The sequence below is a fragment of the Bos grunniens genome, chromosome 12 (assembly GCF_055505025.1).
Source record: "Bos grunniens cultivar Pamir isolate PY7600 chromosome 12, Bosgru_T2T1.0, whole genome shotgun sequence".
In the NCBI taxonomy this organism is placed as follows: domain Eukaryota; kingdom Metazoa; phylum Chordata; class Mammalia; order Artiodactyla; family Bovidae; genus Bos; species Bos grunniens.
This window is the reverse complement of record NC_141176.1, coordinates 36,490,915-36,505,203: the sequence shown is the minus strand read 5'-3', so window position 1 is coordinate 36,505,203 and position 14,289 is coordinate 36,490,915. Positions and strand designations below refer to the sequence as shown.

Here is a 14,289-nt window from a genome sequence, read left to right as displayed (position 1 = left end):
CATATCCAAAAAGCACATGAAAAGATACTTATCGTCAGTCGTTAAGAAAACAATATTTAAACCACAAAGAGACATCACTACACTCACTAGAATATCTAAAAATTTCAAGTGTTGCGGAGGGGACATGATCATTAGAACTCTCTTATTCACTGCTAGCAGGAATGTAAAATGATACATGTATCTGGAAAACAGTTTGGGAGTTCCTTATAAAGTTGAACATACATTTGCTGCTGCTGCTGCTAAGTCGATTCAGTCGTGTCCGACTCTGTGCGACCCCGTAGACGGCAGCCCACCAGGCTAGGCTCCCCCATCCCTGGGATTCTCCAGGCAAAAACACTGGAGTGGGTTGCCATTTCCTTCTCCAATGCATGAAAGTGAAAAGTAAAAGTGAAGTCGCTCAGTCGTATCCGACTCTTATCGACCTCATGGACTGCAGCATACCAGGCTCCTCCATCCATGGGATTTTCCAGGCAACAGTACTGGAGTGGGTTGCCATTGCCTTCTCCGGAACATACATTTACTTCCTCAGTATTACCAAAGTCACATGAAAGTATACTGTTTCGAAGAAGTTTTATACACAAATGTTCGTAATAGCTTTATTCACAAAGGCCAGTAGTTGGAAGCAACTTTGGGTGAACATCCACCCAAAGGTCACCACAGTTGTAATTTGGCCATAAAAAGGAACAAAATACTAATATAGTGGTATGGATGAAATCTCATAAACATTATACTAAGCAAAAGAAATCACACACAAAAGAATACATACTATTAATATATAACTTCATTTATATGAAATATAAGAAAAAACAAAACTATAGTAACAGAAAGATCAAGAGCAGTCTAGGCAGGGATAAGAGGAGTAACTGCAAAAGGACAAAAAAGAATTTTTGTTGGATGCTGAAAATGTTATCTTGATTGTGGTGGAGGGTAAATGACTACATACATTTTTTAAACTTCACATGCAAAACTGGATGCATTTTAACATATGTAAATTACATTTCAAAACTGATTAAAACCTCATTCATTAAATGTAACGTTTGGCTTTGCACCTAATACACATTCAGTAGGGTGAATAAAAATGGTAACACAAAACATTCCTGAGATTCCTTATGGATTAATACACTGAAGTTTGAGTAAAGTATTGATTCTCGACTCCTGGAGGTACACAAATATACCCTTATTTGTATTCACTGAGTACTTACTCAACACCTACTTACCACATGCCAAGACAACATACAGGGAAGGAACTACAAAGAAAAGAGGCAGAACAGAAAGAACCCTATGTGTAACTCTATAAAACAAAGACTTTTAAACTTACGTTGTTAGCAAGAACGCCCCATCACCACATCTTTCCAGAGCCTTTCGTGCAGGAGGTTTTGCTGCAAATTCCACAAAACCTTTTCCGGTGGCTCTACCACGATCATCCACAACAACAACAGCTTTCTCTACTGGACCAAACTGGGAAAATGCTTGCTCTAGTAGCTCATTGGAAACCACCGGAGAAAGGTTCTTAACAGTTAGGGCTGCTCCATGTGTAGCAAAACGAATTCGGAGAGGTCTGCTCTTCAATATGGTGCCATCCAGCTCTGCTTTTGCAATTTCAGCCAGTGTTCTGGACTCCTTTTTAGGAAGAAAAAGATCACTTTTTAAAAAATTACAGTTAACAAAAAAATTTTAAATAGTGGCTTCTTTCTAAAGAGGGCTGGGTAGTTTTACAAAATGGCTGATAGGGCCACTTTGTTTCTGTGTCTTTCAGTTATGGTATCACACGTATTTTATTAATTTTTTTAAGATAAGTAATTTTAAACATTTTAATAGAAAGTTCCAACCCCAACGTTGTTAAAAATCATCACTTAAAGATGATCTGTTCATAAACAGATTGCTATTGTTTAGTCGCTAAGTCAAATCCAACTCTTTTATGACCCCATGGAGTGTAGATTACCAGCTATTAAATATGCAAGCAGTATCTTTTATAAGTCTCCTAAATGTATTAAAGGAAATACAGAAATACTTTTTAAGACCAAGTATCAGTTACTAGAAACTATTATTGAAAATAGTTTCTCTATACACTTCATGTTTGTTATTTATATCTTAATAATGTGTACCACCTCTCCAATGACAGACAAACCCCTTTTCATTTCCATTTCTTTTACATTATCTGTAAAAAAAAAAGCTGTCATCAGGTGTTATTAATTACTTCTTCTAAAACATTTTCATGGGCTACACATTTCTCCCACTACACTAAGAAAAGCAAATACCCATTCATGGGCTATAAGAAGTCTCTCCATTAAACAGAAAAGCATGTACACATATCCTTATTATTATAAACTAGAGAATATGTTCATTGCTGAACTACAAGATAAGAGAATTTCCTTCTTGAAGAACTCAAAAGTTTCTACAAAATACAGGCATCTAATACAGCAAACTGGTAAACTTACTACAGGTATGTTCTTTTTCAGTTGTGAGAACTTCCAGCAAAAAACTCAAAGAGGCTTAATATGCATTTTGTGAGAAGAGTACAAATTGCATTTTCTTATGAAAAAGTCTTAAGATCACAACAGCTTTTTATTCAATCTCTGAAATGTTCACAACAGCTTTAAACTACTTCACTTATGCGAAAATCTACCTACAGAATTAATTTTACAAAAACGAACCTAACCTCTTTAGCTATTCAAAATGGCCATTTTATTACTCTTCAACTGTAGTAGCAATAGTACCAGCAAACATTTCACAAATACCTAATAACGGTTATGTCCTTTGCAGCTAAGATGTCAGTAATTCAACAACTGTTGAGAGGTAACTTTTAGGAATGGAGACTTGGATTAGAATGCTGTCACACGTATAACTAGGAATGAGAAGAAACATGAGCAAATTTCATGGGGTGATGATAGTATCTTGATCTAAAATCACAAGATTATACACTAAGTATCTATGCATCTCATTATATGTAGGTTTCAAATACCTCAAAAAACAAAATTGGACTCTAGTTAATGATAAGCATGCTGAGAGTCATGGACTGATGGATGGACTGAGATAGAGATGAACAGATACGTGAAAAAATTACAGCAAAATTTAATTGTAGACTCTAGGTACTGAATGTATGAATATTGAAGTATATCAGTGTTCATTTCCAAACTCTGAAATTAGTCATAATAGTATGTTTGTGGGCAGCGGAGGAGAGAGAGCCTGGTGAGGACTCCATAAAGTGTTTCTAGAGAGCATCTTCTGTTCAGATTCAGTCAGATATAATGACAAAGTGTGACATGTCATTTTTCAAGATAAACAAATCTTCATTTTTATGTTAAATCAAGTACTTTTTTATTGTTGGCAACAAATACAATTTTTAATACTTTCTAGGACAAATAATAAAATGTTTATGCTATCAAGAATTTCATGCCATAGTGCATCTTCAAAGTTTATACTTTTGGTCTTAAATGGTTGTACATCAGAGTTTCCCAACCTCAGCATATTATGAACAAGGTAATTCTTACTGTGGGGGCTGTCCCGTGCCCTGTAGGATGTTTATGCCAGTAGAACCACCCCTCCACTACCACTGTTTAACAACCAAAAATGTCTCCAGACATTGCCACATGTCCTCTGGGAAGTAAAACCACTCCATTTGAGAACTACTGCTCTGTATGTGTACTGAAGTAACTATCAAGACAATTAAAATTATGTACTTGAAACAAACCAAGGATTTCCTTACTTCATAGCTCAGAAGTGACAATAACTTTTACTAAATGGTTATTACATGCCAGTCATTTATTCCTCCCCCATCTATTAATACACATACACAGGTCTTTGCCTTATCCTTCATCAGCCTCACCAACAATCTCATGAAGTGGGTTTTGCTACTATCCTCATTTCACATAGGGAAACAGAATTATAAAGGTTCAAGTAACTTGTCCAAAAACACACACAAATCTGATTTGAACCTATCAAAATCCACAATCCATCAATACAGCCTTCCAGCTCTATCTCTGAATCACACTCTTCATAAAACGTTCAAATTACAGGTTCTTAACTAAAGGAATACAGAAAACAAAAAACTGAAGTTACTACCCCAAGAGAGACTGCTTGAACTTGGGTCTAACCACCTCCACTGGCTCCACTTGCCACTTACACAGCACAATGGCTGTAGTGTGTTGTTTAGTTGCTAAGCTGTGTCTGACTCTTGTGCGACACCAAGATCTGTAGCCCACTAGACTCCTCTATCAATGGGATTTTTCAGAAAAGAATATTGAAGTGAGATGCCATTCCCTTCTCAAGGAGATCTCCCCAACCCAGGGATGGAACCCGCCTCTCCTGCGCTGCAGGAGAATTCGTTACCACTAAGCTACCTGGGAAACCCCACACCATTACCAATATTCAGATCAGGTACTTATATTCAGATCAAGTATGCACTATGATCTTCCTAAACAGAAAAAAAAAAGTCTAATAGCTCAGAAATATTTTAAGTTTTTAAATTCACCTGTTAAAAAAAAATAAAATAAAATAAATTCACCTGTTAAACACAGAGTTCAGATTAAACAGTAAAGTTATCCATGAAGTCAAATCTCAAACTAAATTGTAATTTCCAACTGAAAAATTTTTAACATTCTTACACAAATATTTAGGGTGATGGCTCTGAAGAAGCATATCTCAAAAGAGCAGACAATAGCAGCCCTTCTCACCTCCCCATTTCACAATCCTATAGAAAGCTTTTTTAAAGAAAAGTGAGGACCTATGTTATACAATAATAGCAGCCACAAACCACATGTGGCTATTTAAACTGAGAACAAATAAAATTTAAAATTCAACTCCTCGGCCGCAATAACCACATTTCAAGTGTTGAACACTCACATGGTTATACTAGTGTCACTTAATTAAGATCACTTTTCTCCATATTAAGATTTTTGCTTTGTCCACTCACGGAGAGAAAACCTATTAAAGTACTTGAAATGAACCAAAGATTTACTTCATAACTCAGGATAATAACTTTTACTAAGTGGTTATTACAGGCCAGCCATTAATTCCTATCAAGGTTTAGATGAAACGGGAAAAAAATGTGTGCTATTCTACTACCACAGAGTGTAAGGGAGACACAGAAAAGCGGTAAGTCCTCGTGGGAAGTTCCCTCACGCGAGCCATGCGACAGCAGCCCGGCTCTGGGGCGGGCGGGGGGGTGGAGGTGACGGGGGGTCGGGGTGAGCCGGGGACAGGAGAAAGGCGAGATGAGCGGAGGGAAAATGAGGGACCTCGCAGCGCCCCAGCCCGCCCCTCACCAGGCGGATGAAGCCGAAGCCGCGGTCGCGGTTGATGAAGACCTCGCTGGGCTCGCCATAGCGTTCGAACAACCGCTTGAAGTCGTCCTCGGTGATGTCCGTGGGCAGGTTCCCCACGAAGAGGCGGCAGCGCTGCGTGTACGTCTTCTCGCCCGGCTTGAGGAAGCTCTTAATGTCAATGGTGAAACCGCCCTCGTCAGCCGGCCGGTCCTCTCCGGCGGGCGCGGCGGGCACCGGCGGCTCCCCTGGCAGCGCGAGGGCCAGGGCCGCCGGGTCCCCCTCTCCGGCCGCCGACTCCAGAGCGCGGAGGCGCGCCGGGTTCTTCTCAATGCGCACTTGCTTCAGGTTTCCTCTCAGCATCATCTCAGCGCGTGCCCCCAGAGCCGGCCTAGAGCTCGAAATGCACGTCGGTGTCGACCCACGGAACAGAGATCGGGAAGAACTAGCTCCGAGACACCTCCGACCAGCCGCCCGCACTCACGCCCAAAATGGCGCCGCTATAGCCGCGGTCGGAGGGAGAGACGCCACGCAAGCCCCGCCCCTCCAAGGGCGCGCTGAGGCCGATGCGCCTGCGCACTCCTGCGCCAACGGCGCCCTGGCGGCGTGCGCATGCGCACCAGTGTGCGCGCGTTCCTGTTCCCAGCCTTCCCAGGGCTCGGAAAGATGCAGGTTCGAGATAACAGTGGCGGTGGGTGTTGCAGCAGTGTGTGAAAACGCGATGATTCAGGGAAACATGCACATTCTCCTTGACATCCAGCTCTATTTTCAATGACAGCGGGAAAGTGAAGACTTGCAGATTTTATACATAGCATGAATAACAATGTATTTCCCAGTAATTGAAACAAGTGAAAACACATTTCCGCCCTTTTCAAGAGCAAGGTTATTATATTTCGTAATGAAAAATCCGGTTCTATATAATAGTTGTGATGTTGATTATTCACGTCAAAGAAGGACTCCCTGAACTATGGACCACTCTAGGACAGGGTCATCAAACGTTTTCTGTAAAGGGCCAGATGGAAGATATTTTAAGATTTTCAAGCCATATACTATGTCGGCCGAACTACTCAATTCTGCGCGGTACCGCTCCCGGCAGGCACATGGTAGGTCTTCATCAAGTATTAAAAAGAAACGCATTCACGGTCACTTTACAAACCCTTCAGCAGTTTCTCGTGAATTTAAATGCTTACTTTAGAATGGGCAGTGTTGCTGTGCTGTGCTTAGTCGCTCAGTCGTGTCCGACTCTTTACGACCCCATGGACTGTAGCCCCCGGACCCCTGTGTCCGTGGGAGGCAGGAATACCAGAGTGGGTTGCCATGCCCTCCTCCGGGAACCTTCCCGACCGGGGAAGATCTCCAGGGTCTCCCTCATTGCAGGTAGGTTCTTTACCCACTGAGACACCTGGAAAGCCCAGAACGGCAATAATACTTAGTAAATCTGTCGGCCAAGATTTTGCATGAGACGTTTAAATTAAAAAATTGGAGAACGGCAATCCCTCTGCTATTTACCCAGCTGAAATGAAAACCTGTATTCACACAAAGACCGGTATGAAAATGTTTATAGGGATTTTATTTGTAATCAACGAAAACTGGAAAGAATCCAAATGTCCAACTGGTGAATGGACTAACTGGTACATTCATATAATAGAACATATTCAGCAATAAAAAGGAAAAAACTACATATAAACGCAATAATGTGACTCAAAGGCTACACACTGAATATATGACATTCTGGAAAACTAGCTACAGTGGTTGCTAGAAGCTGGAAGAGAAAGTAAGGTTGACTAAACAGAGATACAGAGAACTTTTTGGAAAGACGGAAGTAAATCTTAGCGACTGCCTGACAGTCCAGTCCTCATGGCCCCAGGTTCAATCCCTAATCGGAAATAAGATCCTCCCCACGTCACTCATAGCTGATATTGTCAAATTTGTTAATTTCACTGAAGAAAAAGACAATCAGAAGAAAATTGCCTCATTCTATCAGCACCGAATCAACCCACTTAATTCCATATGTAGCCAGCCATATGTGCTGCCTTATGTCCTGTTATTAATAAAATGAATGGTCAAAACTCCCCTCTAAGGTCAAACCACTGGATGGCATCTTTTAAGTGCTTTGCTTCTACAGTTACCTAATCCCCTTCCAAAGTGAATTGTTACTTGATCTAATAGTTAATAGATCATTTCTATTGAACTATTCAGTTCTACTGAACTATTCCCACCAGCAGAAGAAACTGTTGATGAAACTAGCATCTTGAAAAAAAAAAAAAAGGGAAAAAACTCTTCCACGACCACAGGTTGTCCTTTAGTTACCATTTCTTGTTGAAGACTCTTGAGAGTCCCTTGGACTGCAAGGAGATCCAACCAGTCCATCCTAAAGGAAATCAGTCCTGAATATTCATTGGAAGGACTGATGCTGAAGCTGAAACTCCAATACTTTGGCCACCTGATGCAAAGAGCTGACTCATTTGAAAAGACCCTGATGATGGGAAAGATTGAGGGCAGGAGGAGAAGGGGATGACAGAGGATGAGATGGTGGGATGGCATCACTGACTCAATGGACATGGGTTTGGGTGAACTCCAGGGAGGAGGATGGACAGGGAGGCCTGGCATGCTATGGTTCATGGGGTCGCAAAGAGTCGGACATGACTGAGTGACTGAACTATAGTCAAGAAAGAAAGGAAACAAGAGTTGTTTGCTTTGTCTTGATTCACTCATCACCTGATTTCTCCTTCAGCCACACGAGCAGATGTCTATCCCACATTCCATCCCACTGAAACCTCTCTTGTCACCATGGGCAATATCTCTCACTTTGATCAGAGACAGCTGTCCTGTCACAGATCTTGCAGTAGCATTTGACATTGTAGATCTGGGCCTGAGTTTCATCATGTGTCATATGGAAAAAATACCTTCTTTGCAGAGTTTTTGTGCATGTTAAACAAATTAATTCAAGTACAGTCTGCGACTTCCCTTGTGGTCCAGTGGCTAAAACACACTCCCAGTGAGGAGGGCTTGGGGTTTGATTCCTGGTCAGGGAACTAGATCCCACATGCTGCAACTAAGATGTAGTACAGTTAAAAGTATATAGTCTTAGGGAAATAGTCTGGCATCATAAATACAACTCTATTATTAATGATCACTTCCCTCCTACTTTCTTAAAACAGTGTTTTATCTTCTGCACTATGATATTCCCTGATATTCTCACAGCCACTGGCCACTCTTCACTCTCTGTCTTTCCTGGGAATCTGCACTTGAGAATGTTGGAGAACCACAGGTCTGAGTTCTCCTCTCCTCTTCTGCCACACTCATTCCCTAGGTCAGACCATCCACACTGAGGTGCCTCAGAAGCATTGGAACAGGTTTTCTTAACTTCAACACTATTGATATTTTGGACCGAATGATTATTTATGGTAAGGAAATGTGTAGCTGCATGGCTGGCTTCTACTTACAGGGGTGCTATTGTACTGGGCATTACTCTAATTGCTTTTACTTATTAGCTCATTAATCATCACAACAATCTTTTAAGATATGTTTTATTATTATCACCTTAAATTTTTTTTTTTTTTTTTTGGTTATGCCGAGTCTTTGTTGCTGTGTGGGAGCTTTCTCTAGTTGTGGTGCTCGGGCTTAGTTACTCCACAGCATGTGGAATCTTCCTGGACCAGGAATAGAACCCTAATCCCCTGCATTGGCAGGCATTCTTAACCACTAGACTATCAGGGAAGTCCTCATCTTTTTTTAAGACTCTTTTTTGGAGCAGTTTTCAATTGGCTGCAAAATTTAAGAGGAAGGAATATGCTTTCCTATACACTTCTTGCCCCTACACCTGCACAGTCTCCTCTACTATCAGCATCCCCCACCAGATGGGACATTTGTTACAGTCCACGAGCTTACACTGACACGTCATCAACAACCAGAGTCATAAGATGACATTAGGGCCACTTTTCATGTTGTACATTCTGAGTCAAACAAATTATAATGACATGTATCCAGCATTGTAGCATCACACATAGTATTTTCACTACTCTAAATCTCTTCTGTTCTCCACTTATTCATCCCTCTCCCCATCCAACCCCTGTAACCCCTGATCTCTCTACTGTCTCCATAGTTTTGCCCTTCCAGAACATCTCAATATTGAGTCTTCCTATTCATCAACATGGTATGTCTCTCCTCTTATTTACTTCTTTGATTTCATTTATCAGAGATTGGTAGTTTTCCTCATATACATCTTATAGGTAATTTGTTAATTTTTATCTAAGTATTCATTTGTTTTGGGTGGTAATGGCAGTGGTATTGTGTTTGTAATTTTAAGTTTCACATGTTCATTGCTGGTGTGTAAAAACATTAAAGTCCATGAGGTCCCAGAATCTCATACAATTTAGTGACTGAACAACAGCAACAACAACAAATTACTGACTTTTGTGTATTAACCTTGTATCCTTCAATCATCTACTTACTCTTTTTTTTTTTTGGCCATACTATGTGGCTTGTGAGATCTTAGTTCCCTGACCAGGGATGGAACCCAGGCCTCCCAGAAATGGAAGCACAAAGTCCCTAACCAGGGAATTCCCCCATTTAAATACTTTCAATTTATATATGCCTTTAATTTAAAGTGGATTTCTTATACACGACACAGAATTGGGTCTTGCTTTTTGACCCACCCTGACAATCTTTTTCTAATTAGTGCATTTAGATCAATGACATTCAAAGTGATTACTGATATAGCTTGATTACTATCAACCATTGTTTTGGAAAATTTATTTATTTAACTGCATCAGGTTTTAGCTGAGGCACTAAGGATCTTTCCTGGTGGCGAGTGGTCTTACTTGCCCTATAACATGTGGTAAAGATTTTAGCTCCCCAACCAGGGATTGAACCCTCGCCCCTGCGTTGCAAGGCAGATTCCTAACCACTGGACCACTAGGGAGGCCCCTATAATATTTTTATCATTTTCCACTTGTTGCTCTTATTCTTTGTTCCTATTTTTTAATGGTTTTTAATTGAAATACAGTTAATGTACAATGTTATATTCATTACTACTGTACAGCAATGTGACTCATTTATACACATATATTCTTTTCCATATTCTTTTCCATTATGGTTTATCAAGTTACTATTTTTGTATACCACTCTTTCTGCCTTTTGTGATTTTAATTAAGCATATTATAGTTTCATTTTCTCTCATTCATAGCATATCAGTTGTATTCATTGTTCTGCTTTAAGTGGTTGCCCTAGATTTTGCCATATACATTTATTTACAACTAATCCTAAGACCACTTTCAAATTATACTGATTACTTCACTAGTAGTGTAATTTATAACAGTAAAATAATCCTGATTCCTCCCTCCCACCCCTTCTATCTCTGCAGTCATTCATTTCATTTATATATAAGCATACATAAGTGGGTAGCCATTCCCACACTTACATTCCCAACGTAACCAGGGCTGAGAGCTATGGGCTTCCCCAAAGCCTTTCTCGACAGGAGCTTGTGGATTCCAAATAAGAGTATCTAAAGCATTGTCTGAAACTTTTCAATTATGTACACGGAGCAGGGTTTTACACTCAGATAATCAAACATGCAAACAAAAATAAGCCAGGAGATGAAGAGGAAGGTCAAACCAGTTAGAGATGATGCACACAGAACCTGGAGTCAGGACAGGGTCTGCTTCTCAGGGAAACAGGAGGATTAGAAAGGCAAGTCTCTGAGGGATGAAAGGAAGGATCATGGATGAAGCTGAGAGTACAGATGGTCAGGCCTGATAGGCAGTGTCCTTGTACCAAGCCCTGAAGCTGGTGTGTCCTCTCGAAACCCCTATGTTCAACTCCTGTCCCCCCAGGACCTCAGAATGCAACTGAGGATTTGAAGATGACATTTTAAAGAGGTGATTAAGTTTAAATGACGTCATTCAGATCAGATCAGTCGCTCAGTCGTTTCCGACTCTTTCCGACCCCATGAATCGCAGCACACCAGGCCTCCCTGTCCATCACCAACTCCCGAGTTCACTCAGACTCACCTCCATCGAGTCAGCAATGCCATCCAGCCATCTCATCCTCTGTCGTCCCCTTCTCCTCCTGCCCCCAATCCCTCCCAGCATCAGAGTCTTTTCCAATGAGTCAACTCTTCGCGTGAGGTGGCCAAAGTACTGGAGTTTCAGCTTTAGCATCATTCCTTCCAAAGAAATCCCAGGGCTGATCTCCTTCAGAATGGACTGGTTGGATCTCCTTGCAGTCCAAGGGACTCTCAAGAGTCTTCTCCAACACCACAGTTCAAAAGCATCAATTCTTCGGCACTCAGCCTTCTTCACAGTCCAATTCTCACATCCATACATGACCACAGGAAAAACCATAGCCTTGACTAGACGAACCTTTGTTGGCAAAGTAATGTCTCTGCTTTTGAATATGCTATCTAGGTTGGTCATAACTTTCCTTCCAAGGAGTAAGCGTCTTTTGATTTCATGGCTGCAGTCACCATCTGCAGTGATTTTGGAGCCCAGAAAAATAAAGTCTGACACTGTTTCCACCGTTTCCCCATCTATTTCCCATGAAATGGTGGGACCGGATGCCATGATCTTCGTTTTCTGAATGTTGAGCTTTAAGCCAACTTTTTCACTCTCCACCTTCACTTTCATCAAGAGGCTTTTGAGTTCTTCTTCACTTTCTGCCATAAGGGTGGTGTCATCTGCATATCTGAGGTTATTGATATTTCTCCCAGCAATCTTGATTCCAGCTTGTGCTTCTTCCAGTCCAGCATTTCTCATGATGTACTCTGCATATAAGTTAAATAAACAGGGTGACAATATACAGCCTTGACGTACTCCTTTTCCTATTTGGAACCAGTCTGTTGTTCCATGTCCAGTTCTAACTGTGACGTCATTGGGGGGCCCCAATCTGATGTGACTGTTAACTTTTTAAGAGTTTAGGGAATTCCCTGGTGGTCCAGTGGTTAGGACTTGAGACTGTCAATGGGTCAGGGTTCAATCCCTGCTTGGGGCTGTGTGGCATTGCCAAAATAAATAAATGGGTAAGAGAGGATGGCATATAATATTTCTTTCTTGTATTATTCTTATTAGGTGTTGTTGTTTACTTGATATTTGTTATATTTGTTACTTGGTATTTGTCTAGGGTATTTCTGACCTTGTAGAACAAGCTAGGACGAGCCCTTTTCTTTCCATTCTCTAGCAGTGTATGTTCAAGATATCGTCCCTAAGGAAGAGAAGGAATCTGAGCCTATGGGTTTCTTTGTGGGAAGGCTTGTAATTTCAGAGTCAATTTCTTCAATAGGGACAGGCTATTCAGATTTTCTATTTCTTCTTGGGACAGATTTGGTAAGTCTTTCTCAAGTGATTTGTCTATCACATCAAACTTATCAAATTCTTGACCTAAGTTGATCATAATACCTCATGCTTTTAGTGTCCATAGGATCTCCAGTGATCTTTCATGTTAGTTATTTCTCCCTTTTTTGATCCCCTAATCAGTTTCAATAATGAAACTGAGTAGAACCCTGTGGGGTCTGCCTAGGTATAAGCCTCTCCCTGTTCCACAACCTTTTGTCTGTAGAAGCAGCTTGGTCTCTGAGACCTTCCCCAAGTTCCTCCTCAAGGAATGTAGGTAAAAAACTGAGCACACACTTGAGTCATTTTACAGAAACCAGGGCCCCACCACATGGAATCAGTTCAATTCAGTCACTCAATCATGTCCAACTCTTTGCAACCCCATGGACTGCAGTATACCAGGGCTCTCTGTCCATCACCAACTCCCAGAGCTTGCCCAAACTCATGGAAACTGCTTAACAAAGCCAGCGCCCCCGGACACACTGGAGCCAGAATGACGGAAACCTGTTAAGACCAACCAATCAGAACCATGTCCACACATTTAAGATCCTTACCCTTAATTTTAGTCTCTAAAAACACTTGCCTTGAAGCCACCAGGGAATTTGGGCCCTTTGAGCCCTGGCTGCCAGGTTTACTTGCTGGCACCTTGCAAATAAACATTACCTTCCCTCCCCACAAGCTGGGTCAGTGCATTGACTCTGGTCAGTGCCTCAGGTGGGCAGACCAGAATTCGGTTTGGCAAACTAGTGGTTTACAGTTCTATTAATTTATAAGCATATGACTTATGAAAGTCTTTTTAACACGTGCCTGACTGAGGTGTTAGTGCCATTTCCCAAGTTTCAGGTTTCCCTTGCTTTATACGTAGGTATGAAATGAATTAATTGCTCTTCACTTCAAACGTGACTTCCACAGCAGAGACTCATAACCATCTAGCAATACAATCTCAGCTCCTAAGACTTCCCTGGTGGCCCAGTGGTTAAGACTCAGTACTTCCACTGCAGGGGGCATGGGTTCGATCCCTGGTTGAGGAACAAACATCCCACCTGCAGCAGCCAAAAACAAAAGAGTTTTTTCAAAACCTTCTCTACTCTGGAACATTACACCACTATCTTCCCAAACTATCTTATTTTCTGAAAAACCAAGACATAGGTACTTGCTCATTTTTCTTTCAGCTCTAGTTAAATTCTCAGATCTCAATTTCATCCTAATATGGTCACCCTTTATAGTTCAGTGTTATAGAGGACTGCTCCACTTCTCAAATTTTGTACTTTGTCGTTATCCACAACCTCTTTCCCTACTGTCAGCCACTAATAACTATAGCTAACAACCTTATGCCAAGCAACTGGAGTTTCAAACTGAAAGCAACGGGGAGCTTCCAAGCTTTGAAGCAGAAGTGATGCAACCTATAATGATACAGCATCATTCCTTCCACTGAACTTTAGCTGAGCTCTTTACTCCAAAACTTAGCTAAGCTCTTTACTCATTCACTTCTATATCCTATGCAGTAAATTGTGACTTGTACCTATGAAGGGGCTATTAGCAACTCTTACTTGACTACAGTAGTAAGTAAAGGAGGGACGGGGGGAATCACAGGAAGAAAATGGCTCAAATAAGAGTCTTAAAGATAGCAATTTTGAAAATCTGAGGTTGATAAAAAAAAGTCAGTTGTCCTCTGTGATATTAACAAAACCAATAAATTA

The 14,289-nt window shown here is 41.1% G+C and overlaps 1 protein-coding gene across 8 annotated transcripts in view; it reads right to left on the bottom strand.

The window, feature by feature from the left end:
* Positions 1–5,760, bottom strand: part of PSPC1 (paraspeckle component 1) — a 79,653-nt gene extending 73,893 nt beyond the window's left edge. For all 8 annotated transcript variants that reach the window (XR_015138219.1, XR_015138221.1, XR_015138220.1 and 5 more), the window contains exons 1-2: positions 5,265–5,760; positions 1,319–1,620 (exon numbers count right to left, since the gene is read on the bottom strand). Coding sequence is in view for 5 of the 8 variants with exons in the window: in XM_086329907.1 (XP_086186033.1) it covers positions 1,319–1,620; positions 5,265–5,627 (665 nt within the window). In the remaining 3 variants the exon portion in view is untranslated. The remainder of the gene's footprint in view (positions 1–1,318; positions 1,621–5,264) is intronic.
* Between the last annotated feature and the right edge of the window lie 8,529 nt (positions 5,761–14,289).